General features: G+C 54.7%; 1 protein-coding gene across 5 annotated transcripts; it reads left to right on the top strand.

Annotated features, from left to right (window-relative positions):
* MAP7D1 (MAP7 domain containing 1) lies at positions 1–25,782 on the top strand. 5 transcript variants are annotated; one of them, XM_030823430.1, is made up of 18 exons: positions 1–569; positions 15,920–16,264; positions 16,462–16,530; positions 17,409–17,572; positions 18,314–18,428; positions 19,846–19,956; positions 21,147–21,269; positions 21,366–21,529; positions 21,646–21,791; positions 22,798–23,126; positions 23,344–23,521; positions 23,610–23,748; positions 23,856–23,960; positions 24,197–24,250; positions 24,450–24,492; positions 24,598–24,688; positions 24,806–24,999; positions 25,181–25,782. In XM_030823430.1, exons 1-18 carry the CDS (start codon positions 524–526, stop codon positions 25,189–25,191), a joined length of 2,427 nt encoding a protein of 808 aa, XP_030679290.1. In that variant the 5' UTR covers positions 1–523; the 3' UTR covers positions 25,192–25,782. The 5 variants fall into 5 exon arrangements, with proteins under 5 accessions (XP_030679290.1, XP_030679288.1, XP_030679289.1 ...); XM_030823428.1 differs by having other exon boundaries at positions 21,147–21,529; positions 24,447–24,492; XM_030823429.1 differs by having other exon boundaries at positions 21,147–21,529.
* The last annotated feature ends 2,102 nt before the right edge of the window (positions 25,783–27,884 follow it).

A 27,884-nucleotide genomic window follows, 5' to 3' on the forward strand; every position in this document is an offset into this window, starting at 1 on the left:
CTGGCGCTGCGGCGCGTACCAAGGCGCGGACGCAGGGGGAGGCAGCTGGCGCGGCGAACTCCTGGAGCCGTGGCGCCCGCTCGGCCGTGGCCGTGGGAGAGGCGCCGGGAGGCTGCGGGCGCGGGACTCCGGGGCGGGGGCGGTGCGGACGGAGCGGACGGCGCGGGCGCGGGGGGCTGGGTCCCGGGGCGCTGGTGGGGCGGACCCCCCCCGCCTCGAACTTGGTACGCGCCAGCGAGAGGCCAGGCCCAGCCCGGGCGGTACAATAGGGTTGGGCCGAGGCCGGGACTGGGCCGGCGCCGGGCAGGGAACGGGATCGCGGCCGCAGCCGAGAGACCCCGGGCGACCGGCACCTCCGAGCCTCGCGGGCCACCTGCCTCGACCTTCCCCGGGGCGCCCCCGCCTCCGAGTCGCTGCTTGCCGGGCCGGGCCGGGCGTGATGCGCCGCGGGACCCCTGTCCTGGCCACTGGCCGCCGCCGCCGCCGCCGCTGAGACCCCGAGACCCCCAGTGACGCCGCAGCCATGGAGAGCGGCCCGCGTGCGGAGCTGGGGGCGGGCGCACCCCCAGGTATGCGGGGAGCCACGCGGAGGCGAGATGGGGGTAGAAGGAGGGGCTGCGGGGCGGCCGAGGATGAGGCCGGCCGGCTGGGCGGGGACCCCTCCGCCGCCGCGCCCTCTGACCACTTGGAAGTTTAAAAATAAAGGCTGCGGCGGCGGCGGCTCCCGGCTCGCGATGCATCCTCTGACAGCTGCCCCCTCCCCCACCCCGGGTGCCGGACGCATCGGGCGTCGGGAGCCGCAGGGACCCCGCGCAGGAGTTGTCGGGGTGACCCTTCTGCCCCAGCTTAGTGCCATCTCAGCTTCCCCGCCCCCACGTCCCTTCCCGATCCACCCCGGGCCCTGAAGATCCTCTTCTACTGAGCTAGGGCTTCCGTCCCCTTCCCCATCCCCCGTGGCACATGTGACCCCATCCTGAGTGTGTCGGGGGTCCAGATTCTCGGGCCTGGGCCCTGCATACCGACGCCTCGGCCTTAGTGCCCGTACCCTTAGGCCCTGGCCCAGACCTCGCCCCCACCCCATCCGTCCAGCTGCCGCGCAAAGGGCCTGTTGCTGCTGCGGGCCGGCGGGGAGGGGAAAGGAGGGAGGGGAGGGGAGAGGGAGGTCTCTAGCCGCTGCTGCCAAGTAACCCGCCGGATAAAGGCGAGGGGGAGGGGGAGGCGGCATTGTTTGGGGCGAGGGCGGGAGCTGGGGAGTGGGCCGCCTCTCCTGCCGCCAGGCCTACTCTGGAGCCCACCCAGCCTGATTCGGGGAGGAGGGGGACAGAAGTAAATTTGCTTCTCCTGCCTGCCCTCCTTCCTAGCCTCTCTGGGCCCGAATCTCCCACTAGAGAATGAGGTAAAGGCTCCAAGCCCGCACTCCCTGGACCTGCCACATCATTCCCCAGCCTGAGGCTTTGATACCTCCCCTCTTACTCTCTTTTTTTTCTCTCTTTCTGCCCACACCTCAGACCACCAAAGCTCCCCTCCCCTCCCTCACCCCACCAACCACCAGTGCTCAGGACTTCTGCAAATCCCATTCGGATCTGGGAGCAGCTGATGAGGGGGTGGGGACAGGTTTCTGGTTGGGCTTGGTTTTGGAGGGAGGCTATTTCTCTTTCTTCCTGGAAGGGGAGGGAAGAACATGATTACTGAGGACCCAACTTCTGTTCCCATTGACTCAGGGGGGAGGTGGCCCCATCCCCACACCCCCATGGAGCCCTGAGCCTAATCCTGTCACCTCCCTGCCCCTTGGGGTGTGGGCCCAGGATGAAACAGTTTGTGTGGGTGCGGAGAGCCCAGGATAAGGTGGGGCCGATGGGCTGTGGGTGGGCTCCTCCCGATGTCAGCGAGGATGCTTCTAGGGGACTGTCTGGGTGTGGGACCTGGGAGAACAGGGAGGGGAGGCTACCATCAGACCGGTGGGTTTCAGGAGGCTTGTAGGCTGGGCTGGAAACAAGGGTGGCTGGGTCTGTCCTGGTTTGGATGAGCCTGAGAGGGGACACCCAGGGAGGCCCAGCCTGAGTCCAACCTCAGCTTACTGGCCCTCTGCACCTAAGGGCCTCTGGCACTGGTGTATAGTTGGGGGCCTGAATGGGGGTGGTGACTGGGATACAGAGAAGCCTGAGCTGGTGGCTAGTTTATAATTAGGGTACTTGGGGAGGATGCCTAGACTGAATATGAGAGCATGGGTGAGATGCTTGGCTCTCCTGGGGGCAGGGGGGAGGCTGGGTGGGCGGGGAGGGCTGGGTCAGGGGCTGGTGGGCAGACTGCATATAGGCTTCCTGCATTGGGAGGACTCTTCTATACACAGGGATCTAGATGAGATCTAGGGATCACATGAGAACGTGGATCAGGATGGTGGCAGTTCCCCACACAGAATAGTCAAAGGTGACAGGAGTCCTCTGCAGGGCTTTCTGGGAGTAAATGTGCTCACAGCATGTGCCCTGTGATGGTCTGAGGCATGGGTCTGACACTCCGAGAGCATGTGACACGATTCCTGCTCCCTTTAGTTCCTTTTTGCACTTGGACACTGAGCAGTAACAGGGGATGGCGTGGAGTAGAGGACAAGTGTGGGGACTACTTTCAGGTCAGAAAACCTGGATGGAAATCCCAGTTAGCCACCTACCGGCTACTGGACTGCAGCAAGTGACTTACCTCCTGGAGCCACAGTTTCTGCCCCTGGAAAATAGGGCCAGTGTTGTCAACCTTGTGGGGTTAATGGGAGGGTTAGAGATGATTTAACTCAAGGAATCTGGCACGCAGACACCAGACACCTGCAGTAAAGTGTTATTACCATTATTGTGGTTATGCTCCTGCAACCGGTGCCAGCAGGGAGGTATGAAATATAGGGGAGGGTGGGAGCAGGAATTGGAAGTCAATTTGTTTAAGAGCGTAGATTCTGGAATTAAATAGTTTAAGTCTCCACTTCGTAACTTATCTCTGTGTGACCTCAGTAAGTTGCTTAACCTAAGTCTTAAGTTTGCCCATCTGAAAAATGAGAATAATGCTAGAAATTATCTCATAGAGACATTGGCATCCTTAAATTAGATGAAAACAGAAAACACTTAAACTGGGCCCTGGCACACAGCTAGTGCTCAGTAAGTGCTAGCTATTTGTTATTTATTTATTTATTTATTTATTTATTTTGAGACAGAGTCTTGCTCTTATCACCCAGGCTGGAGCGCAATGCCACGATCTCGGCACACTGCAACCTCCGCCTCCCAGGTTCAAGCGATTCTCTTGCCTCAGCCTCTCAAGTAGCTGGGATTGCAGGTGCCTGCCACTGCGCCTGGCTAATTTTTGTATTTTTAGTAGAGACAGGGTTTCGCCATGTTGGCCAGGCTGGTCTTGAACTCCTGACCTCGTGATCTTCCCGCCTTGGCCTCCCAAAGTGCTGGGATTACAGGCGTGAGCCACCACCCCCAGCCTAGCTATTTGTTTTTTGATGTTATTTTTAATTGGGTCAGAAGCCTAAGATGTGATTGATTAGAGTTGTAGGAGGTAAGTATAGGACAAGAAGGCAGGGGAGAGGGGAGTTCTAGGCAGACATGAGCTAGGGTGTATCCAGGGAACAGAGGGGCCCCATACCTGAAGTGGAACAGTGGGAACAGGAGAGAAGACCCAAGAAACGGGTGCAACCGGCTATCCAGCACACCCATGCTGATGCCCCACCGTATGCCAGCTCGGTGTAGTCTACGTGGACAGCAGAGAAGTGAATCAGACGGAGTTTTGACCCTTGGGGAACTCTTAACCCGGCCAGGAAGGCAGATGTGTTCACTGCAGGGAAACCAGGTATAATGGTAATAGTGTGCAGTGGGCTGTGCTTGTGGAAGGCTTCACGGAGGAGGCAGCATTTGAGGTGGATCTGAAAGGATGAGTAGACGTTGGTGAGACTGGCACAGTGGGCTGTGGCCATACATCCAGCAGCCAGCTGGCTGGCACCTCCCAATGACAGCTTCCTAGTCCCTTCCTGGGCTGGTGGGCCCAATAATGAGGCCTCTAATGAGCCCCTAATGTGCAGTCATGCATATGCAAATGAGGTGGAAGGGACACTAGGCCAGCTCAGGTCCCCTTTCCCAACAGGATAGTGGGGAAGGGCTGAGGGAAGGGACTGAAAGCCGGGCCCAGACTAGAATGGCTATACTTGAGGGCCATCAGGTCAGGTCTCAGGTCTGACCCAGGCTGGAAGTTAGGCCACAGGCAGCTGGGACCCATGTCCTTAGGTCCCTGCTGGGCCTTGGGGCTAGTGAGGGAACCAACTAGCCAGGCCCAGATAATGCAGCTTTGTTGGCTGGTGGTAGCTCTGCCTGGCACCCAGGGGCACAGCCTTCAGTGTTTCCTCCACCACTTCTCAGCTGCAGCTCTGCCCTGAGGGGAGCAGAGAGCCTGGGAGGGCATAGGGAACATGGTATTGCTGCCCTTACTAGCGCTGCTCAGCAGTTGTAAGCGATGATGTGAGCCAGGTAGACACTCCCTGGTGAACCAAGTTATTTCCCATTAATTATCTCTGACTTATTATCTCCTATTCATTAAGGGCCTTCTCTGTGCCAGGCACAATGCTCAGCATGTCACAGGCACTGTCTCATTTGTTCCTCACCACAGTCCCATGACTAGAGACTAGCATTATTCCCATTTTACAGATGAGGCTCAGAGAGATGAAATCACTTGCCTAAAGTCACACAGCTAGCAACTGGCAGAGGCAGGATTTGAACTCAAATCTGTCTGACTCTGAAATCTGTGCCCCAAACCTCTAAGCTGAATTATCATGGCTAAGCTATCCAGTGACAAGGTCTGGCCTGCTTCCCTCCCATGACTGGCCTGTGTGGGCATCTTGGTCTTGGGGACCCCATAATCTTTTCCCTGGCAGGCAGAGGTAGCCCCAGCAGAGCCCTGGGTCCTCTGGGAAGCCTGTCAGGTTGGAGCCTAAGCAGTTGAACCAGGAGGAAGGCCCTGGACCCAGGTGGTGGTAATAGTCCAGCCAGGGGGGCATCTCCAGGCCTTGGCCTGAGGTTGGGCCTCTGCCTTCAGCATCTGGGCAACGGCCTGGGCAGCCCTGCTGGGGCTGAGGGAGGGATGTGGTGGGGCCCAGGCTGCGGGATGGGGTCATTTCCTGCCGCCTAAAATAACAGGAAGTGGGTGCTCCTGATTGGAGGCTGGGAACAATGGCCGCCAGCCGGGCCAGAGAGTTCCTTCAGATCTGTAGTCTCAGTCAGGTTCCCGGCTTTATCACCCACAGAAGCCAGTGGCCTGGTCCCAGGGCCCCACTGCCCAACTGCTGGAGGAGGCTGCCCCCTCCTAGGGCACTCCCTCTCAGAGCCGGCTTGGCTCTGTCCAGGCCAGGGATAATGCTGCCCCCTAAGGGTCCCTCCTCTCCAGGCCCCACAATTAGGCATTCCCCAGAGTTTGCCCTTTCTACCCACCTCCTATTCTCCCAGCCCAGATCTCTCCAGGAGAGGGAATCCAGGAGGCTGTCCCCACTGGGATGCAGGCAGGGTAAAGACGGTCATGCTGATCGGGTCCAAACCCCAGCTTTGCTACTCACTAGCCGTGGAGCTTAAGTAAGTGTCTTAATCTCTGAAACTGTTTCCTCGTTTGTAAAATGGGGTAATAATATCTACCTCATAGGATTGTGGCAAAGATTAAGTGAACTAATGAGTTTAACATGTTTAGCTGTGTCTGACAAAAGCATTAGCTGTTGCTCTTGTTAATCGGACTTTCTCTGGGCTTAGGGAAATAATTTGCTCAGGAGCAGAAGTGACCTGGATGACGCTGTATAAATATTCCGGGGACATTGTGTCTCTGTGTGCTGTGTGTGTCTCTGAGGCTTCGTCTGTGCCTTAGAGGAGGTACCTGGCCCCGTACTCTGTGGGTACGTCTGTGTGTCTCAGATATGTGTAGAGTTTTGAATCCCAGTAAGTCTGTTTCCTCTGCATGTGTGTGAGTGTGTGTGTGAGTGTGTGTGTGTGTGAGAGAGGAGAATATGTCTTGTCTCTCGCCATTGTGCAGGCCCTGTTTACACTGTCTGGTGTCTGTCTCTGTTGTGTGCACGTCTGTCTGCCTGTGTGTCTCTGCCCTCTGCCTGCCTCTCTGTCTTCGCCTGCTCTAGTGTTGCCCCCTAGGAATCTGCAGTGAGGGCCAGGAGGACTCTTGCTAGAGATGCTGAGCTCTGTTCTGTCTTCTCTCGGCCTCATGCCTTTGCCTCTCCCATGCTTCCTGCCTGAGGTGCTGTCTGTGCACCCCCACACCACAACCAGCCCTCACCCAGGCACTCCCTCGCGCTGCCCCTGGAGGTGGGTTGTTCTCCCCTACCTCACTTCCCGCCTCTTGGGAGCCAGCCTGGGCAGGAGCCTGCCTTCCCTACATTCCTGTGCTCTGAGCTCAGTGCCTGCTTGCCCCACCTGCACCCTTCACTTTTGTGGGGGAAGTCTCCCTGGGGGAACCACGGGATCACTTCCTTCTTCAGAGAACACGCAGGAGCTTCAGGGCGGGGTGATGTGACCGCCTACCAGAAATAGCATGACATAAGGGTTTTAAGGGTTTTGTCATCAGACAACTCTGGATTCAAATCCTACCTCTGACACTGGCATGAACGATCCACTTAATCTGTCTAAGTTCTCTCACCTGTGAAATGGGGGCCATCACAGAACTTTCCTTTTAGGATTGTCATCAGAATCAAATGGGATAAGGGAAAGTGCTTGGTTTATGTTAGAGCTTCAGTAAATTAGTTTGGGCCTGGAAACTGGCTGGGGACGTGCAGGTTCTGAGATGAACATGACATTTGGTGTTTAGAGAGACTAGGCTTTGGAGCAGCTTGAGGGTCTAAATACACACTAGGCAGGTAGCTTTCTACAGTACCCCCCACCCACACATCTACATACCCAGCCTCCCACCCACCCACCCATCGGACATTCTTTTTGTTTTGTTTTGTTTTTTTTTTTTGAGACAGAGTCTCGCTGTCGCCCAGGCTGGAGTGCAGTGGCGCGATCTCGGCTCACTGCAGGCTCCGCCCCCTGGGTTCACGCCATTCTCCTGCCTCAGCCTCCCGAGCAGCTGGGACTACAGGCGCCTGCCATCTCGCCCTGCTAATTTTTTGTATTTTTAGTAGAGATGGGGTTTCACTGTGTTAGCCAGGATAGTCTCGATCTCCTGACCTCGTGATCCGTCCGCCTCGGCTTCCCAAAGTGCTGGGATTACAGGCGTGAGCCACCGCGCCCGGCCGGACATTCATTAAACAGACACAGAACTCCCACTCTGTGTCAGGCAGGTCCTGTATAAGACGCTGGGGCTGCAAAAAGGACTAAGACTGAGTTTCTTCTCTTGATAGGCTCTCACACTGACAAGGGCAGGGGGTGGCAGGCAAACAGAAAAGCTAGACTGAGTTATCAGTGTTGTGAGAGGAATATTTGGCCCAGCAAGAGCTGTTGGGGTGGGAGGAGGGAGAGACAAAAGGAAAGGACTGCCAGCTCTCAGAGGGTGGAGATGGGGTGTTAGTATTCTGAGACATGTGACAGTCTCTCTGAGGGACTTGGCCCTGATCTTTCTGCAGACCCCAGGCACAGCCCCTGTTGGAGCTCTTAGAAAGACAGGACTTTTTGACCTCACAACGCAACCCACCACTGCACCTTTGCCCTGCTAATGCTCTTTGTGCCAAGAAATAAATACAAATTATTTGTCTCTTATCTCATTCTTAACAAATACTTCTGGTAAATATTAGTGTAGCAAAATAAAACCAACAGTGGCAAAACCTCACAATCTGGCATAGACCAAAAATAAGATAAAATTAAGTAGCTGAAGGATCATATTTGATGGTTAAAAATGAGAATGATCATAAATAGATTAACCATACTGTATAGATAACTAACCAAGGAGTTTTGGCTTAATGTGATTTGCTCCACGTAACACTGTCCCAATGACATTTCATCAGGGTTGGCATAATTGTGAAGAAAATATTTGTATTCAGGGTCAGTAGTGTGCCAGGTCACAAGAGGAGTTCCAAACTTCTTGTTTGCCTCTTGAGAAGTTTTTCTTGTTGAGCTGCTGGAGTAAACACTCATTATTATTTTTATTAACTTCTACCTGTGTGGCTTAGTCCAGGAAGCTGCCCAAACACTATTGAGATGGAGTTGTTTTGCTTCTCTTCAAATGTTTATCTTTTTGCAATAAGTTGCCACATAGATATATACTTTTTTTTTTTTTTTTTTTTTGAGACAGGGTCTGATTCTGTCGCCCAGGCTGGAGTGCAGTGGTGCAATCTCAGATCACTGTGGCCTCCACCTCTGGGTTCAAGGGATCCTTCTCTCAGCCTCCCAAGCAGCTGGGACTACAGGCGTGCACAACCACGCCCAGCTAATTTTTGTATTTTTAGTAGACATGGGGTTTTGCCATTTGCCCAGGCTGCTCCCAAACTCCTGGGCTCAAACGATCTGCTCGCCTAGGCCTCCCAAAGTGCTGGGATTACAGGCGTGAGCCACTGCACCCAGCCTGGATCTACTCTTTATTAGAGTAAAAATCTTCTATATGCACTTGCTTTAGGCTGGGGCAGCCTCATAGTATAGCACTTTATGTGTGCTATACTGTTTATTCAACTATTTTATGACTGTCTCCATATACTTGGCACTGTGGTAGCTGCTGGTGATGCAGCAGTGAGCAAAATAGACATGGCCAGCTCTTGTGGGGCTCCCTCACCTTCTAGGAGGAGGCTGACAATAAGGAAAGAACCATGCAAGGAAGTTTAAAATCATAACAGTGACAGTGTTCCAAAGGCACATGAAGCCATTACTATATACAACAAGGGAATTTATCCTAATCAGAGAAGCCAAGGAAGGCTTCCATGAGGAAGTGATGACTGAACTAACATATGAAGGGCAAATAGGAGTTAGCTAAGAAAAGAGAGTATGTGCAAAGGCCCTGTGGCAGGAGGGAGTGTGGATGGTCATCAGCATTAAAGGAAGGTCAGTGTGGCTGGAGTTCAGAGAGCAAGCGGGGAGCAGGGTAGGAGAGGAGATCCAAGAAGTAGGGGGAGGGAGTCAGGGACTTCAGATTATACTGGACCAGTAGGGTGAGTTCAAGAAGGGGAAGCCACTGACAAGTTTCAAGTGGCAAAGAGCACCATGATCAGATTTGCATTTGCTCTGGCTGCTCAGTGGAACAGAGTGGGAATGGGTACAGGTGAGCAGTGAGAGGACATTGTAGTAATCCAGGTGAGAGCGATGATGGTGGTGATGATATCTGCCTGGGTGTAGTTCATTCATTTCTTCATTCAACAAATAGTTATGGAGGACCTATATGCCAGGCTCTGTTGGCCCTAGAGATAGACCAGCTAACAAAATAGGCAAAAATTTGTGCCCTCATAGAGATTACATTCTAGCAGTGCGAGACTGTTAAAATGGTGTTAATGCCTACGGAGAAAAAGAAGACTTGGAAAGAAAAATCTACAGTTGGAACTGGGAGGGAGACTTCAACTGCAGTTTGTAGTTTTATTTAATTTTTTTTCTTTTTCTGAGACAGCATCTTACTCTGTTGCCCAAGCTGGAGTACAGTGGTATAATCATCACTCACTGTAGCCTCAAACTCCTGGGCTCAAGGTATCCTCCTGCCTTAGCCTCCTAAGTAGCTGAGACTACAGGTGTGCACCACCATGCCCAGCTGTCTTTTATTTTTTAGTTGAGATAGGGTCTCGCTGTGTTGCCCAGGCTGTTCTCAAGCTCCTGGCCTCAAGTGATCCTCCCACTTCGGTCTCCCAAATTGCTGGGATTACAGGTGTGAGCCACCTTGCCTGGCCTTTATTTAATTTTATTTAAAATTTTTCTTTTCTTTTTTTTTTTTTTTTTTAGAGACAGGGTTTTGCTTTGTCATCCATGCTGGAGTACAGCAGCATGATCATAGTTCACTGTAACCTCAATCTCTATTTCAGCATGTCATGATGCCTGAGTAATTAAAAAAATTTTTTTTTAGAGATGGAATCTCACTATGTTATCCAGGCTGATCTCAAACTCCTGGCCTTAAGGGATCCTGCTGTCTGGGTCTCCCAAAGTGTTGGGATTACAGGCATAAGCCACCGCACCAGGCCTTCAGTTTGTAGCTTTTTTTTTTTTGGAGATGGAGTCTCACTCTGTCGCCCAGGCTGGAGTGCAGTGGTGCGATCTCGGCTCACTGCAACCTCCGCCTCCTGGGTTCAAGTGATTCACCAGCCTCAGCCTCCCAAGTAGCTGGGATTACAGGCACATGCTACCACACCCAGCTAATTTTTGTATTTTTTAGTAGACGGGATTTCGCCATTGTGGCCAGGCTGGTCTCGAACTCCTGACCTCAGGTGATCCACCTGCCTTGGCCCCCCAAGGTGCTGGAATTACAGGCGTGAGCCACCGCTCCCAGCCCAGTTTGTAGTTTTAAATAGGGGCTAAGGGAAGGCTCCATTTAAAAGTGACATCAAAATAAAGACCTGAAGGAGGGGAGGGAATGAGGCACGCAGAATCTGGGGGCAGAGAATTCAAGGCAGAGAAACAGCCACTGAGGAAATAGTGTTTCCTCACTGCAAAGCCCTGAGGCAGAAATCTCCCCGACACCCTTAAGGGATGGTGGCTGAAAAACTGAGCAGGCAGAGAAGACGAGACAAGGTCGAAGAGGTCAGGATCCCGGGGAGTCCTCGATACGGTACCATGATGACTTCGGCTTTTTCTTCCCCTCAGATGAGGAGTCTTTGCAGGATTTTGTCAGAGGAGTGACGTGATCTGACTTTTTTTTTTTTATTGCGACAGAGTCTCGCTCTGTCGCCCAGGCTGGAGTGCAGTGGTGCCATCTCGGCTCACTGCAAACTCCACCTCCCGGGTTCAAGCAATTCTCCTGCCCCAGCCTCCCGTGTACCTGGGACTACAGGCGCCTGCCACCACACCTGGCTAATTTTTTGTGTTTTTAGTACAGACGGGGTTTCACTGTGTTGGCCAGGATGGTCTCGATCTCCTGACCTCGTGATCCGCCTGCCTCAGCCTCCCAAAGTGCTGGGATTACAGGCGTGAGCCACCGCGCCCGGCCAATCTGACTTATTTTTAAACAGCTACTGTGTTGAGAAAAGACCCAGGGGGAACAAAGACTGGAGCAGGGAATCTTTTATCAGAGCTGATAGTAGCTCTGACCCAAGTGATAGAAGTGGAGATAGTGAGAAATGATTAGATTTGAGATCTGTTTTGAAGATAAAGGCAGAAGGATTTGCTGAGAGATTAGACATGGGGTGTGATGTAGTTGCCATTAACTGAGATGGGGAAAATGGGGAGAAGCAGGCTTTTGGGGGAAGATCAGGAGCTCAGTTTGGGATGTGTTAAATTGGGGGCATCTTTGAGACACACAGGGGTGTCAAGCAGCTGGGAGTTGCATGGGTGAAACTAGACCTCAAGGGAGAGGCCTGAGCTGGCGTCGTCAGCAGTGATGGTATTTAAATCTGTGAGTCTGGATGAGGTCACCAAGGGAGTGTGTGTGGACAGAAAATAAATGAGGTCCTCCACTCAGCCCTAGGGCACTCCAGCGCTGAGAGGTTGGGAGGTTCAGGCAGGATCAGCAGAGGTGACTGAGAAATGACAGTCAGCAAGGTAGAAGGAAAACTAGGAGAATGTGCTGTCTTCAAAGCCGGGTGATGACAGTGTTTCCAGGAGCAGTCAGAAATCAACTGTGGCAGATGCAGCTGCACAGTGGCCAAGGAAGATGAGGGCTGGAAAACTGCCTGCTGGATTTAGCAGCATGGAGGTCACGGGTGTCCTTGAGAAGTGCAATGTTGCAGAGCACTGGGGGTAAGGCCTGGCTGAAGCATTTCCTCCTGGCAGAGATGGGGAGACATGGATATATTCTTCGGGGCGGGTGCTGCTTACCAAGCCCCTGCCAGGTGCCACTGATGATGTACCCATCTGTACCAACTCCCCATGTGTACCAACAACTCCATGAGGGAACTGTGGTTACACAGGCTCAGGGCTTGCCCAAGGTTCACCTGGAGCCGAGGTCCTCAGTCAGGCCTGTCCAACTCTGAAGCCTATGACCTTTCTGCTCCACTGCATCTGATGCCTGGGTGCAGGTTCTTCCAAGCCTCACTCCTCTACCTCCTCCCAGCCTCCTTTCACATAGCGAGTCGGAACCTTGCTGGGGACTCACTGACTATCTTGCCTGGTGGGTGTGATTTGCCTAGGTGTAGACAAACACCCGCCTACCAGTTTTCCTTGCAACACCTGCAGCACGCACAGGTGCTTGGAGAATGGCAATAAACAGACCTCACCCTCAACCTTCAAGCTTAATACTTACACACCCAGACTTTGGCTTCAGACAGTCCTGAGTTCAAATCCCAACTCTTAGCTGGGCGCGGTGGCTCACACCTGTAATCCCAGCACTTTGGGAGGCTGAGGCGGGCGGATCACCAGGTCAAGAGATGGAGACTAGCCTGGCCAACATGGTGAAACCCCGTCTCTACTAAAAATACAAAAATTAGCTGGGTGTGGTGGTGCGTGCCTGTTGTCCCAGCTACTCTGGAGGCTGGGGCAGAAGAATTGCTTGAACCTGGGAGGCAGAGGTTGCAGTGAGCCGAGGTCGTACCACTGCACTCCAACCTGGCGACAGAGTGAGACTGTCTCAGAAAAAAAAAAAAGCCCAACCCTGCCACATACTAGTTGTATGACTGTGTGGATCACTTAGGTTGGGCCTTGGTTGCCTCACTTGTATAATGGGGATAAGAATCTCTGCCTCTCAGAGCTGTGAGGACACAGGATACATCACTGTCAGTGAGTAGTAAGCACTCACTAGAGTGAGTAACTGGTTTTGTTGACTACTGGAATTGGTAAAGGAGTTTGCAGCTGGCTGGGAAATAGATTAGCGGTGACCAGGCAGCCGTCTCCTGCTGGTATGGGAAGAGATGGGTGGCTTGTCATGTAGCCTAGGAGTTGGTGGAGTTGGAGGGGTAATGGGGGAGACAGGGCCTCAGCTGGGGCTCTTGCCTGGAGCCTAGAAAGCTGGATGGGAAGGAATGAGGGGGAAAATAGTGTGAGCCTCAGATAATTTATTGCGTAACACCTATTCGCTCGTATTGCCTTCAACAAGGCAGGAGGGTATAATGGGTAAGGACAGGCTCTGATGATAGCTACTGGGTCCAAGTCCAGGCTCCTTGACTGACCAGCTGAGTGATCTCAAATTACCTCTTTTTTTGCTTCATCTTTTTTTTTACTTGACTGTCCTCATCTATATGAGGACTCCTTCATAACTATTGTCAGTGAGGATTAAAACTAATAACATTTAAGGCCGGGCGCAGTGGCTCACACCTGTAATCCCAGCACTTTGGGAGGCTGAGTGGGCAGATCACTTGAGGCCAGGAGTTTGAGAACAGCCTGGCCAACATGGCACAACCCCATCTCTACTAAAAATACAAAAATTAGCCAGGTATGGTGGTTCATGCCTGTAATCCCAGCTACTCGGGAGGCTGAGGCACAAGAATCACTTGAGCCTGGGAGGCAGAATTTGCAGTAGGCCAAGATCACACCATTGAACTCCAGCCTGGGCAAGAGTGAGACTTTGTCTCAAAAAAAAAAAAAAAAAAAAAGAACCAATGTGTATAAAAATTCTGAGGCTGGGCATGGTGGCTCACACCTGTAATCCCAGCACTTTGGGAGGTCGAGGTGGGCAGACCATCTGAAGTCGGGAGGAGTTCGAGACCAGCCTGGCCAACATGGTGAAACCCCGTTTCTACTAAAAATACAAAAATTAGCTGGGCATGGTGGCAGGCGCCTGTAATCCCAGCTACTTGGGAGGCTGAGGCAGGATAATCACTTGAATTTGGAAGGCAGAGGTTGCAGTGAGCCGAGATTGTGCCAATGCACTCCAGCCTGGGCAACAGAGCGAGGCCCTGTCTTGAAAAAAAAAAAAAAAAAAAAGGCCGGGCGCAGTGGGCAGTGGCTCATGCCTGTAATCCCAGCACTTTGGGAGGCCGAGGCAGGCGGATCACGAGGTCAGGAGCTCGAGACCATCCTGGCTAACACCGTGAAACCCCGTCTCTACTAAAAATACAAAAAATTAGCCAGGCGTGGTGGTGGGCGCCTGTAGTCCCAGCTACTCGGGAGGCTGAAGCAGGAGAATGGGGTGAACACAGGAGGCGGAGCTTGCAGTGAGCCCAGATTGCGCCACTGCACTCCAGCCGGGGTGACAGAGCGAGACTCCGTCTCAAAAAAAAAAAAAAGAATGAAAAACGTTTCCTTAGATGAAGCTTCCCACAGATGCCGGCCCTGCTCCCTAAGCAAGTTGGTAGCTGTGTTCCCATTGATCTCAGTGCCTGGATGGTAGCAGCAGATGGCACCAGGGCTCAACATACAGAAGCTTCTGTTTGGGAGACCAGGAGGCTTCATAAGACCAACAGGGAGTGCTGTTTGCTGGCTGGCATGTGGATAGTGCCAGGCACTTTGCTGACATTCCCTGCTAGCTTGGGCTTGTTATCCCCGTTTTACAGATATCAAAATTGAGGCTGAGCCAGGCATGGTGATAGGTGCCTGTAATCCCAGCTACTTAGGAGACCGAGGCAGCAGGATCTCTTGAACTCAGGAGTTCGAATCCAGCCTGGGCCACGTAGCAAGACCCTATCTCTTAAAAAACAAAAATTTAAAAAAAGGGACTTAAAGGAACTAACTAGACCCTGAAAAAATTCACTAGCAGCAAGCAGACTTGGGGGAAAACAAAACAAAACAAAACAAAACAACCTGAGGCCGAGAGAGGTTGACTGGCTTGTCCGTGGTTGTCAGCTGGGGAAGCAAGCCCTCTCTTCCCATCTTCCTCATCTGACTGACTCTGAGGCCTGTCTCTCAATTGCCCCACATGTGTATATGTCAAATCGTGTGGCTGCCTTACTTCACTTCGATGTCTTTTTTTTTTTTTTTTTTTTTTTTTTTTTTTTTTGAGACAGAGTCTCGCTCTGTCGCCAGGCTGGAGTGCAGTGGCAGTCTCGCTCACTGCAAGCTCCGCCTCCCGGTTCACGCATTCTCCTCAGCCTCTCCGGTAGCTGGACTACAGCGCCCGCCACCACGCCGCTAATTTTTTGTATTTTAGTAAGACGTTCACCGTGTCTCATCCCTACCTCGTGTCCCCCACCTCCCCCCAAGTGCTGATACACGTGACCACCGCCCCCCCTCATGTCTTTTACAGGATTCCTACAATAGTCATGTCTTAAAAGCAGAAATTTGGGTGTGGCTTGGGGAAAAAAAGATTACAAAGTGGACGTAGCTTGTTGCCAATGGAATCTTCACAGCAAAGCATTCCACTAGAGCCCATACTTACGTCCTTCCTCTTGGTCAGTCCCATGTGCCCAGCACTGGCGCCCTCTGTGAACAGACCTTGAGTTGGGCACAGTCACCCAGAGGTAAAGCAGAAAGGAGAGGGAGGCGGACATGGAAACAAATCAGTGCATTTGGTGCACCAATAAGTGCTACAAGCTTGTTCTCAGCTTTTCCAACATACCCTGCTCCATTCTGCCCCTTCGCATATACTCTTCTCTGCCAACACCTCTCCTTGCTTTGCTGACTTCAGCTTATCCTTCGGATCTCAGCTTGGTTGTTACTTCTTTAGCAAGCCCTCCCCATGTAGGTTAACCATCTCTGCTTTGCTGCCCCAGACATAGTATTTATTCTCTACTGTAGTTGCCTAGCTATTTGTCTGTCTGCCCTGCTAGAGGGTAAGCGCCACAGAGGCAGGGATCATGGCTATTTTCTCACCATTATATCATAAGTATCTGGAACAGGTCCTGGCACATAGAAATAACTCAAACACACGTGAATGAAGAAGACGGTTGAACAAGGGAGAGGGCCACATATGGAGCTGATGGCACAGATGAGCAACCTGACCTCTCTCCTCTCTTTTGTTGGTCTTTCAGCTGTGGTCGCCAGGACCCCCCCAGAGCCAAGACCTTCTCCAGAAGGTGACCCTTCCCCCCCACCACCACCGATGTCAGCCCTGGTCCCCGACACTCCCCCGGACACCCCTCCTGCCATGAAGAATGCCACTAGCTCTAAGCAGCTCCCACTGGAACCAGAGAGCCCCTCAGGGCAGGTCGGGCCTAGGCCAGCCCCCCCGCAGGAAGAGTCCCCTTCCTCTGAAGCAAAGAGCAGAGGACCCACCCCACCAGCCACGGGCCCACGGGATGCCAGACCTCCTCGAAGGAGCAGCCAGCCATCTCCAACAGCAGTGCCAGCCTCGGACAGCCCTCCCACCAAGCAAGGTGTGTGTCATGACCCTGGCCTGGGCCTAAACCTCTTGGCTCAGGGTCCTGGCCCTGGATCATGCCAACTGAAAGAGTCCTGTTTGCCCTAGAGGAGATGAAGAAAGGCTGGGGTGAGGCCCGGAGGGAGGGATCTGAGGCTGACTCCTCTTTGGGGACAGCCTTTTGACCTGTCTGTTCTTGTTCCCTCTGCTCAGAGGTGAAGAAGGCAGGAGAGAGACACAAGCTGGCAAAGGAGCGGCGAGAAGAGCGGGCCAAGTACCTGGGTGAGTGAGCAGGAAGCCTCATCATCTTCATCGTCATCATCAGCATCCTGTTAATAACACTAACAGGCTGGGGCGAGGTGGCTCATACCTGTAATCCCAGCACTTTGGGAGGCCGAGGCGGGCGAATCACCTGAGGTTGGGAGTTGGAGACCAGCCTGACCAACGTGGAGAAACCCCGTCTCTACTAAAAATACAAAAAAGTAGCCAGGCGTGGTAGCACATCCCTGTAATCCCAGCTACTCGGGAGACTGAGATAGGAGAATCGCTTGAACCTGGGAGGCAGAGGTTGTGGTGAGCCGAGATTGTGCCATTGCACTCCAGCCTGGGCAACAAGAGTGAAACTCCGTCTCAAAAAAAAAAAAAAAAAAAAAAAACCACCGACACTTCTGCAACACTTAATTATGTGCACTGTGCTAAGAGCAGGACACACATCTAATTTAATCCTCAACCCATTTTGAGGAGGAAACAGAGGCTCAGAGAGATGAAATCATTTGCTTACGCCACACAGCTATAGATTGGCTGACATTCAGACCCGGAAGCCTCCTGTCACCCCAAATCCCACGCTCTTAATCACAGTGTGCGGACATCTGTCTGGTAGGCCCCCCAGGTCAGATGGGGATCTTACACTAAAGCATTCATTTCTCCTTCAGCCCTGAGAGCCCATAAGGCTGATGGAGGAGAAATAGGCCTCTCCTGAGTCCTGTCTTTAGTGAGCCTCTCAATTTGAGGGGGTTGTTTCAGACTGAAAGCTCCACCTAAGCAGGCAGGAGAAAGACCCACCCAGGGCATGGGTAGCAGGGCTGACCACTTGGAGGAAATGTCCTTGGCCCAGGCCTGCTGCAGAACCCTTCACACGCCACTGGCTCCTTTGTCCACAGCGGCCAAGAAGGCAGTGTGGCTGGAGAAGGAGGAGAAGGCCAAGGCGCTGCGGGAGAAGCAGCTCCAGGAGCGCCGGCGCCGGCTGGAGGAGCAACGTCTTAAAGCCGAGCAACGCCGTGCAGCCCTGGAGGAACGGCAGCGGCAGAAGCTCGAGAAAAACAAGGTGCGGGATGGGTCTCCGTGAATCCATATACGCGTGTGCTCACCGTCTGCATACTGGTGCAGTGTGTACGCACATCCGTGTTCACGGCTCTGCCTTATCTGTGTCTATGTGGCCCTATTTGTGTTCACATCTACAGTTGTGTCCCTGTGTTAGAATATCTGGGCACCTGTGCAACTGCAGGCACATTTGCTTCGGACTGTGCCGCTGCAGGCCCCTGTAACTGTTTACTGTCAGTACCTGTGTTCGTACATGTACCCCATGTGTCTGTGTGTATGTATGCAGGTATGCATCTGTGTGAGGGTGCCTAGCTCTGTGACATGGGTAAAGCCCTAGCTCGAGTGCTGGTGAGGAAATGAAGGAAATGGCCACCTGGCCCTACCTGGGAGGGCCTCAGGCTAGAGGGAACACATAGCCCCAAGGTCAGGACCCTCAGTGCCTGAGATGGGGCCTTGCCTGGGAGCCCCAGGTAGGGGGAGCCCCACCCAATCCTCAGAGAATCAACTCATGCACTCAGGAAATGACTCAAGAACACTGAAAAGCTCCCCAAGAACAAGTCGAAAGGGATCTTGGTCCTTAATCATAGCAAGGATTTGGTAACCTTGGTTACCTGCAATGAGTCAGGAAAAGACTCCAAGGGAAGGGAGTAGGGGAGGCATCGTCACAGGAGGAAGAAGGGCCTCTATCCCAAATTCGATGAATGTTCCGAGTCCACATCTCTCTCTTCTCCCCACCTTCCCCCAGGAGCGCTATGAAGCAGCCATCCAACGGTCAGTGAGGAAGACATGGGCCGAAATCCGGCAGCAGCGCTGGTCCTGGGCAGGGGCCCTGCACCACAGCTCTCCAGGACGTAAGACCAGTGAGTAGGCTGGAGGGGCTGGGGAGTGGGTGGGCAAGGCTGGGATGGCAAGTAAGGGAAGGGAACAACTTCCCTACAAAAAGCTGGTGGCTCCCTGCAGCAGGTGTGCCTTGCTTTATGTGACTTGTGTCTTTTAGAATGGTCTGTAAGCCAAACTGTCCCTTCCCAAGGACTTCCACTATCAAATCAGAGATGGATTCTCTCCATTTGGTTTGCTCTTTAAACCTCTGTCATTTTAGGATTAGCCTTCTTTGCGCCTGTCAATTATTATTAGTTGTTGATACATAAAAGACTTTAATGCCCTACAGACACTGGATCTTAAAGAAACTGTCACTCCTTGTCTCGGAAGGTAGATTTTTGTCTCTGAGTTTTCTCCGCGTAGGGCCACCATGGATTTTGGTCTGATTCTTTGCTGGCATGTATGTACCACTGTGCTTGGATGTCTTTATGCAATGGCAAGTTTCAGTATTTCTAGCTGTGTATCTTCTGTTTATGTGCTCCTGGACCCGTGCATTGTGTGTCTTAATATGTGTTTGCCTTGGCGTGTTTGTGGCCTTGTGTACCCCAGTGAGGGCTCCTAAGTCAGGCAGACTTGGTTTCCAGCTCTGGCACTTGCAGCGTAACCTTTAACTTCTCGAAGTCTCACTTTCTTCCTCTATAAACTGGGGATAGTGATACTACTTGCCCCTGAGGTGGTAGATAGATGTTTGAAGGATCAAATGAGGTCACATGTGTGTGGTGCCCCACGCAGTACCTGGCACATGGTAAGCATCAACAAATGTGAGCTGCTACAAATGTCATGATGAGGTTGCTTCAATGTGTTTGTGGCTTGTGTGCATCTGGGTCTGACACACTATCTGTTAGTGTTTGTGTCTCTGTCCCTGTGCATGTCTGCACACATGTGTGCATGCCGAAGTATCTGCCACTCTATATGCCTGTGTCTGCATGTCTTTTTGTGATTCTGGATGAATACATGGATTTGTGCAAGTGACTGTGACTGCGTAGGTCCTGTTTAGGAGCGTTTTTGCATTTATCCCAGTACGGGGGTGTTGTATCCATCACGCCTTGGCTGGGCAGTGTCAGCAAGTGCTAGTGCTGGGTGTTATGGGGAGGGGTTGCAGTACTCAGCCGTAAGGAATGGCTTCCTTGGTCTGGCCAGGAAAGCTGTAGTTTCTCTAGTTTTACTCATCTCCTCCCTTTGTTCCTTCTCCGTCGGCTCCCCCAACCCAGGTTGTCTCTGGTCACCTTCCCCCCACCCTCCCTCTCCCAGGGCCAAGGCTGCCTCCTGCTCCTCATCCTAGCCTGCCCACTCCTCCCTCTCCCACCCTGCCCTCGGAGCATCCTGCATGGAAGGCCTCGGTGCCCCCCACTGGCTCCTGCCGGCCCGGCCCTAATGCCGTGTCTTTTCCCCCTCCAGGTGGGAGCAGGTGCTCCGTGTCGGCAGTTAACCTGCCCAAACACGTGGACTCTATAATCAACAAGCGGCTCTCAAAGTCCTCTGCCACGCTCTGGAACTCCCCCAGTAGAAGTAAGAGAAGGCCCAGCCCTTCCCCCTCCAGAGCCCCTTGTAGCTCCCACCAAGCCTCCTCCAGAGCTCAGCAAGAACACCAGGTCCCTGGAGCCCTCACATACTCCAGGCCCCCATCCCCACTCTACCTTACCCAGGGCTCTGTGCCCCTCGGGGGAGCCGGCATATGGGTCTGGACCCTGAGGACAGAGGTTGCCCTGTAGGAGAGGAGAACAGAGACAAAACACAATGCCGCAGAGGGCAGGAAGCCTGGCAGGGGCCTCAAGAGCAAGTTGGAGGTGGTGGCTGGGGGTGGGGACAGGCAGGCAGCCTTTTCTGCAACCACAGCCAGCTGGCCTGGGCCAACCTTAGCCAGGTGGCATTATCCCCATGTGTCAGACTGGCCTGGGTGCTGTGGGGTGGAGGGGTCCCTCATTCTGGCTCCACCGTAGAGGGCCCATGCAATCCTGCCCTCTCTGCCTTCAGAGCCCCAGCCATGGCCTTGGCTGGTTCCAGAGTTGAGCCAACCAAGGTGGCATAGCCCCTGCATTCCCACCATGCCCTGGTGCTCATATGTGAAGGAGCCATGGTGGGAGTTATTTATAAGTTTCTCTTGCATTTGTTTGGTTGCTTTGTTGCCTAGCAACCAAATCAGCTGCTGTACCAACCCCACCTGACTGAGGCTTAAAAATAGACCAGCAGCTGAGGGGACAGAGCACGGTGGCCTAGGGCAGGCAGGCACCCTAGCAGCCTCTCCCTGGCACAGGACTGCTAAAAGCTGGGTCAGAGGAGCACAAGGACCCTCACTGTCCCGAATCCATGGGACAGCCTCGGCTGGGTCAGCCCTCTGACAGCAGGAGGGGCAAGACCTTACGCTGGGACATGGCAGAGGGCAATTGGGTCTTCTTCCAATCCTGGATGGCTCCTTCCTATATGCGCGGTTCAGGGCCCCTTCACCTGGGGAGCGTTGTAGGCGGGGACCCTCATCCGATGCAGGATGTTGCCCTGGGAAGTGTCTGGTTGCCTGGGTCTGCAGTGGAAGTCCAGATCGTAGGGAGGACAAGTGTGGCCCCGGTGTGATTGTGGGGAGAGGCCTCCCGGGTGAGAAGCCCTGGCCTTGGCATGGGGATGGTGCCTGGTCTGCCCCCTTGCCTCTTCCTGCCTCCTACGGCCCCCACGGTGACCGGCTTCGCCTGGCCTTCTACCCCCAGATCGCAGCCTGCAGCTGAGCGCATGGGAGAGCAGCATCGTGGATCGTCTGATGACGCCCACCCTCTCCTTCCTTGCTCGGAGTCGCAGCGCGGTCACACTGCCCCGCAACGGCCGGGACCAGGGTAGGGGCCGCGACCCTGGGAGAGGCCCCACGTGGGGCCGGGCAGGGGCCAGCCTGGCGCGCGGGCCGCAACCCGACCGCACTCATCCCTCTGCAGCCGTGCCGGTGTGCCCGCGCTCGGCCTCCGCCAGCCCCCTGACGCCGTGCAGCGCCCCCCGAAGCGTGCACCGCTGCGCCCCCGCCGGTGAGCGCGGGGAGCGCCGCAAGCCCATCGCCGGGGGCAGCCCCGCTCCGGTGCGCCGCCGGCCAGAGGCCTCGCCGGTGAGTGGCTTTAACTGGCTCGAGTGGCCGTGCAGGTGGGGACAGGCAGCCTGGAACTGGGGAACGCGGGCGCTGCTGACCTCTACTCTCCTCTTCCGTTCCTCCTTCCCTGCCAGGTGCAGAAAAAGGAGAAGAAGGACAAGGAGCGGGAAAACGAGAAGGAGAAGAGTGCCCTAGCCCGGGAGCGCAGCCTCAAGAAGCGCCAGTCGCTGCCCGCCTCCCCGCGCGCCCGTCTCTCCGCCAGCACCGCCTCTGAGCTCAGGTGGGCGCGGGCGGTGCGAGGGACCCTGCCCCTCACCGGGTCATTTATTCATCACCCACAAATATTTGTTGGGCACCCACCTCTAGAACGCAACTTCCTTGAGGGCAGATTTCTCTGTTTGTTTGAGACAGGATCTCCCTCTGTAACCCAGGCTGGAGTGCAGTAGCACAGTCTCGGCTCACTGCAGCCTCGACCTCCTGGGCTCAAGCTATCCTCCCACCTCAGCCTTGCAAGTGGCTGGGACTACAGGCGCGCCACCACACTCTGCTAATTTTTTGTATTTTTGGTAGAGAGGGGGTTTCGCTACGTTGTCCAGGCTGATCTCGAACTCCTGAGCTCAGGTGATCCACCCGCCTTGGCCTCCCAAAGTGCTGGGATTACATGTGTGAGTGTGAGCCACCCCGTCCAGCCTCCATTTTTCTGTTTGTTTTTTTTTTAAGTGTTTTGGTTACTGAAGTACCCCAACACCTAAAATAGTGCCTGGCACCTGGTAACCACTCAGTGAATACCTACTGAAGGGCCAGGGTAGTGCCTCATGCCTGTAATCCCAGCACTTTGGGAGGCCAAGGGGAGGATTGTTTGTCAGGAGGTCCAGGCTGTAGTGAGCTATGTATGATCACGCCACTGCACTCCAGCCGGGGGGTCAGCCAGATTCCGTCTTAAAAACAACAACAACAACAAAACCTGCTGAATGAATGGACCTGCCAGGTAGCACTCAGGGTGCTGAGGACGCGTTGCTGAGCTAACTCAGGCGTGGTTTTTTCTCTTATTAAGCTTACAGGCTATTGGCGGGGGACATACAGTAATCAAAGAATCCCACAGAAACATGTCATTACAAACTGGGGTGTATGCTCTAAAAGGGAATGGTGTGTTTCTGTGAGAGCAAGAGGGGCGGGGGCGGCGCTGATGTAGCCTGGGGGAGGGGGCACCTCCCAGAGGAAGGAACAAGTTCTCAGCGTGTGGGTGTGTGTGTCTCCTAACCCTCCCCTTTTCCCTTTTCTCTTAGCCCCAAATCCAAGGCCCGGCCATCCTCTCCCTCCACATCGTGGCACAGGCCTGCCTCCCCCTGCCCCAGCCCAGGGCCAGGCCACACTCTGCCTCCAAAGCCACCGTCCCCCCGAGGCACCACTGCATCCCCCAAGGGGCGGGTTCGGAGGAAGGAGGAGGCAAAGGAGCGCCCCGGCGCCGCAGGGCCCGAGGACAAGGGCCAGAGCAAGCGCAGGGCCAGTGACGAGAAGGAGTCAGCACCCCCAGCCTCACCGGCGCCTTCGCCGGCGCCCTCGCCCACCCCAGCCCCGCCCCAGAAGGAGCAGCCCCCCGCGGAGACCCCTACAGGTAGGCATGAAGAGAGGGGAGGGGTGGGCCGAGCGAGAGAAGCCAGCTTCTCCTGCGTGGGGGTGTGGGCCGCCAGAGATGCCTGAGGACTGGGAGTGGGACATGGAAAGAGGAGACTTCTGCCCTCAGCAGTCCCAGGCCCAGAACACAGGCCGCTGGGAGCTGACGGCGGTGCCTGCGTGGGTGTGCTGACGCCTGATCCCCGATCCCCCTCTAGACGCTGCTCTCTTGACCTCACTCCCAGCCCCTGCTCCCCCGGTGACCCCTAGCAAACCAATGGCCGGCACCACAGACCGAGAAGAAGCCACTCGGCTCTTGGCTGAGAAGCGGCGCCAGGCCCGGGAGCAGCGGGAGCGCGAGGAGCAGGCGCGGAGGCTGCAGGCAGAAAGGGACAAGTGAGTGCGCCTCGGGGACTGAGGGGGCCCTCGTGGGCGCTGGAGAAGAAGCAGAGGCTGAGCCTGAGCCGTTTGCTTCGTCCCCCAGGCGAATGCGAGAGGAGCAGCTGGCACGGGAGGCCGAGGCCCGGGCGGAGCGGGAGGCGGAGGCCCGGAGGCGGGAGGAGCAGGAGGCACGAGAGAAGGCGCAGGCCGAGCAGGAGGAGCAGGAGCGGCTGCAGAAGCAGGTGCCCCCGGCGGGCGGGCGGGCAGCCGCTGGGCGCGGGCGCGGGCGCCGCGGGCCGGGAGGGAAGGCTGGCGTCAGGTGCCCCACGCTCATGGGGGTCTTTGGCAGAAAGAGGAGGCCGAAGCTCGGTCGCGGGAAGAGGCGGAGCGGCAGCGTCTGGAGCGGGAAAAGCACTTCCAGCAGCAGGAGCAGGAGCGGCAAGAGCGCAGAAAGGTGTGCGGACCTGGGCGGGGACTTATGGGCGGGGCCTGGGCAGGGCGGGCCAAGTGGGCGGGGCCTGGGCTTAGAGCCGGTGGGACGGGAAGGCGCTGGGGCAGATTCCAGTTGCTGACCTGGAGAGGGCTGCTATGAGCTGGGAGGCCCTAAGACTCCGAGGCCGGGGCTGGCTGGTGGGAGGTTTAGGATTAGGGGCGGGGCTCGAGCCTAACTGATATGCGGCCTCCAAACAGCGTCTGGAGGAGATCATGAAGCGGACTCGGAAGTCAGAAGTTTCTGAAACTAAGGTCAGAATTCTCCCAAAGGGCAGTGCTGGGCGTGGGGGGCAGGGTGTGAAAAGGAGGCTGCGGAAAGGCATCCATGGCCACGGAGAGTGAGGCTGTCGGGGAGGCCGCTGCGGCCTGGGCAAGGGGAGGGCCGAACTCAGTCCCAAGTGGCTGGGGCCGGCTGTCCCTTGAGCCTGACTGCTCTTCCTCTTCAAAGCAGAAGCAGGATAGCAAGGAGGCCAACGCCAACGGTTCCAGCCCAGGTAAAGCCCCCATTCCCCTCGCCTCCCTTCCCTTTGCCACCCTTCTCCTCCATCCTCACCTCTCTTGACAGCCCCTGGCTGATGGCCCCTCTTTCCCTGTGACAGAGCCTGTGAAAGCTGTGGAGGCTCGGCCCCCAGGGCTGCAGAAGGAGGCTGTGCAGAAAGAGGAGCCCACCCCACAGGAGCCTCAGTGGAGGTACCAGCTTCCAATCCCAGGGTCCCTGAGCAGGGAGGCAGACTGCAGCTGGAGCCGCGGGGTGGCCTGGGCTTTCCTGGGAGGTGAGGTGCTGAGCCTTGGCCTCTGCATCCACAGTCTCCCAAGCAAGGAGTTGCCAGGGTCCCTGGTGAATGGCCTGCAGCCTCTCCCAGCACACCAGGAGAATGGCTTCTCCACCAAGGGACCCTCTGGGGACAAGAGTCTGAGCCGAACACCAGAGGCACTCCTGCCCTTTGCAGAGGCAGAAGCCTTCCTCAAGAAAGCTGTGGTGCAGTCCCCGCAGATCACAGGTAGGTCTTCTGATTTCCTGGACCCAGCTCCATTCCTCCCAGCAGCCTTCCCTGTACTCTTCAGCCCTGCCTTCTCTTCTGGCTCTGCCAGTCACCCTCTCCTGCTCCACCCTGAAGACCCCCAGCTATCTGGGCTTGGGTGCTGTTTGCCTTGACTGTTTCTCCTCCTCTTTTTCCCCAGAGGTCCTTTAAGAGGGTTTGCCTTGGATCCAGGCACAGCTGTGAGGGCTCCTCTGCATCACCTACCAGGATGTCTGGAGGAGAAAAAGACAGAACAAAGATGGAAGTGGCCTGGGCCCCTGGGGGTGGGTCCTCTCTGTTGTTTTTAATCTGCACCTTATAGACTGATGTCTCTTTGGCTGGAGCCAGATCTACCCCTCAGTGCATTCGTGTGCTCGCACGCGCAGACATCCCCTCTCCCCCATACACACACATACACTCACAGCCTCTCTGGCCTCTTCCCTTGGGGAGGGGCCACCTGTAGTATTTGCCTTGGTTTGGTGGGGTACAGTGGATGTGAATACTGTAAATAGCTTGTGCTCAGACTCCTCTGCGTGGAGAGGGTGGGTGCAGGAGGCAGACCCTCCCCCCAAAGCCCCCTGGGGAGATCTTCCTCTCTCTATTTAACTGTAACTGAGGGGAATCCCAGGTCTGGGGATGGGGGACACCTTGGGCCACAGGATACTGGTTGCTTCAGGGCTACCCATGCCCCCTGCCCTCGCCTGGAATCAGTGTTACTGCATCTGATTAAATGTCTCCAGAAATAAAGAATAATTCTGCCAATCTTGCCTGTTCTTGGAGCTGGTGGTGGAGGTGGGAGCAGGTGGCCTCCTGGGTTCTAAGAACTGAAGAAGCCTCGGGCTGGTGGTACTAGTCCTGAACCCCTGCCCTGTGGTCTTCCAGTTTAGTCATGAATTCATTCATTTATTTATTCAACAATAGCCTCTGTGTCAGGCAGTAGGCTATGCACTGGGGATGCAATAGTCAGAAAAGATGTAATCTCTGTCCTTGTGCAGTTTGTAGTCTAGTGGTTGAGTGTTGTGGACACTGTGGGCTGCCCACTCAACATCTATTCCCACTGCCCCTTCCTCATTCCAAACAGAATCTCTATTCAGGTAGCCACCTTTCTTTTAGATGGCACCCTGTGCTTCAGCGGAGGTGGATCTTAGCCCCAGGGGTGAATCATGATTGTGACTGGGACCAAAAACAATGGTCCCAAACACCTCCTGATTGACTGGTGTAGGCATGGACATGTGACACAGTTTCAGTGAGTAGACAGGAAGGGAATCCTTCTGGGGGCTTCAGAGAAGGTGTCCTCATTTTTTTTTTTTTTTTTTTTTTTTGAAACAGAGTCTGGCGCTGTCACCCAGGTTGGAGTGCAGTGGCACGATCTCGGCTCACTGCAACCTCTGCCTCCCAGGTTCAAGCGATTCCCCTGCCTCAGCCTCCCGAGTAGCTGGAACTACAGACGCCAGCCACCACGCCTGGCTAATTTTTGTATTTTCAGTAAAGACAGGGTTTCACCGTGTTAGCCAGGATGCTCTCTATCTCCTGACCTCGTGATCCGCCTGCCTCGCCCTCCCAAAGTGCTGGGATTACAGGCGGGAGCCACCGGCGTCCTCATTTTTGACAATGTGGTCGTCAGCCTCTGTGATGACCTCTCGATGATGTCCCCTACCTCCTAGTATTCACACCCTTGTGTAGTTCCTTCCTATGTTGTATCAGGGTTGGGTTGAGTGGCCAATAGAATACGGCAGAAGTGATGGTGTGTCACGTCTGAGATTAGGTATAAAAAACACTGCACTCATGCCTGTAATGCCAACACTTTGGGAGGCCAAGGCCAGTGGATTGCTTCAGCCCAAGGGTTCCAAGACCAGCCTAGGCAACATGATGAAACCCCATCTCTAACCAAAGTACAAAAATTAGCCAGGCGTGGTGGCACATGCCTGTAATCCCAGCTACTCAGGAGGCCGAAGTGGGAGAATCATCTGAGCCTGGGAAGTCAAGGCTGCAGTGAGCCCTGATTGTGCCACTGTACTCCAGCCTGGGCAACAGAGTGAGACCCTATCTCAAAAAACAAAAACAGGACAGGCGTGGTGGCTCACACCTGTGACCCCAGCACTTTGGGAGGCCGAGGTGGGTGGATCACGAGGTCAGGAGATCAAGACCATCCTGCTAACACGGTGAAACCCCATCTCTACTAAAAATACAAAAAATTCACCGGGCATGGTGGCAGGCGCCTGTAGTCCCAGGTACTCGGGAGGCTGAGGCAGGAGAATGGCATGAACCTGGGAGGCGGAGGTTGCAGTGAGCCGAGATCGCGCCACTGCACTCCAGCCTGGGCAACAGAGCGAGACTCTGTCTCAAAAAAAAAAAAAAAAAGCAGCATTTAAACTGGACCTGAAGAAGGGAGGAGCCAGCCTTGTGAAAGGAGGCAAGTTGCAGGTGGAGGGGTCAGTATGCGGGAGGCTGGGAATTCCAGGGACAAAGGAGCAGGAGCTCCTCTTGCTGGAGCATCAAAGAGGAGAGGAGCTAGATGGGGTGGGAGAGGTGGGCAGGGCTAAGTCACGGCGCTCTAGGGACAAGAAGGGGCAGGAAGGGACTAACGCACTCATTCAGCTCTGCTTGGTGAGAGCTCCTATGTATGCCCCTCTCGGCCTCCCCTCCTCAGCCATCACCCACCAGCTCCTATGCGCAGCGAGGCAGAGGTGCCAACATTTCCCTGAAGGGCAGAACTCTGAATACTCTTATGGGGGAATCGTTTACTCATTCATTTAGTCAATCAGTAAATTGCCTGTGAAGCACCAGCTGAGCACCGGAGGGAAACGATGGTAAGCAAAAACCAGCTATAGAAGCTCCTGGCGCTTCCTAGTGGGGAAGATGGG

The sequence above is a fragment of the Nomascus leucogenys genome, chromosome 12 (genome assembly GCF_006542625.1).
Source record: "Nomascus leucogenys isolate Asia chromosome 12, Asia_NLE_v1, whole genome shotgun sequence".
Lineage (NCBI taxonomy): Eukaryota > Metazoa > Chordata > Mammalia > Primates > Hylobatidae > Nomascus > Nomascus leucogenys.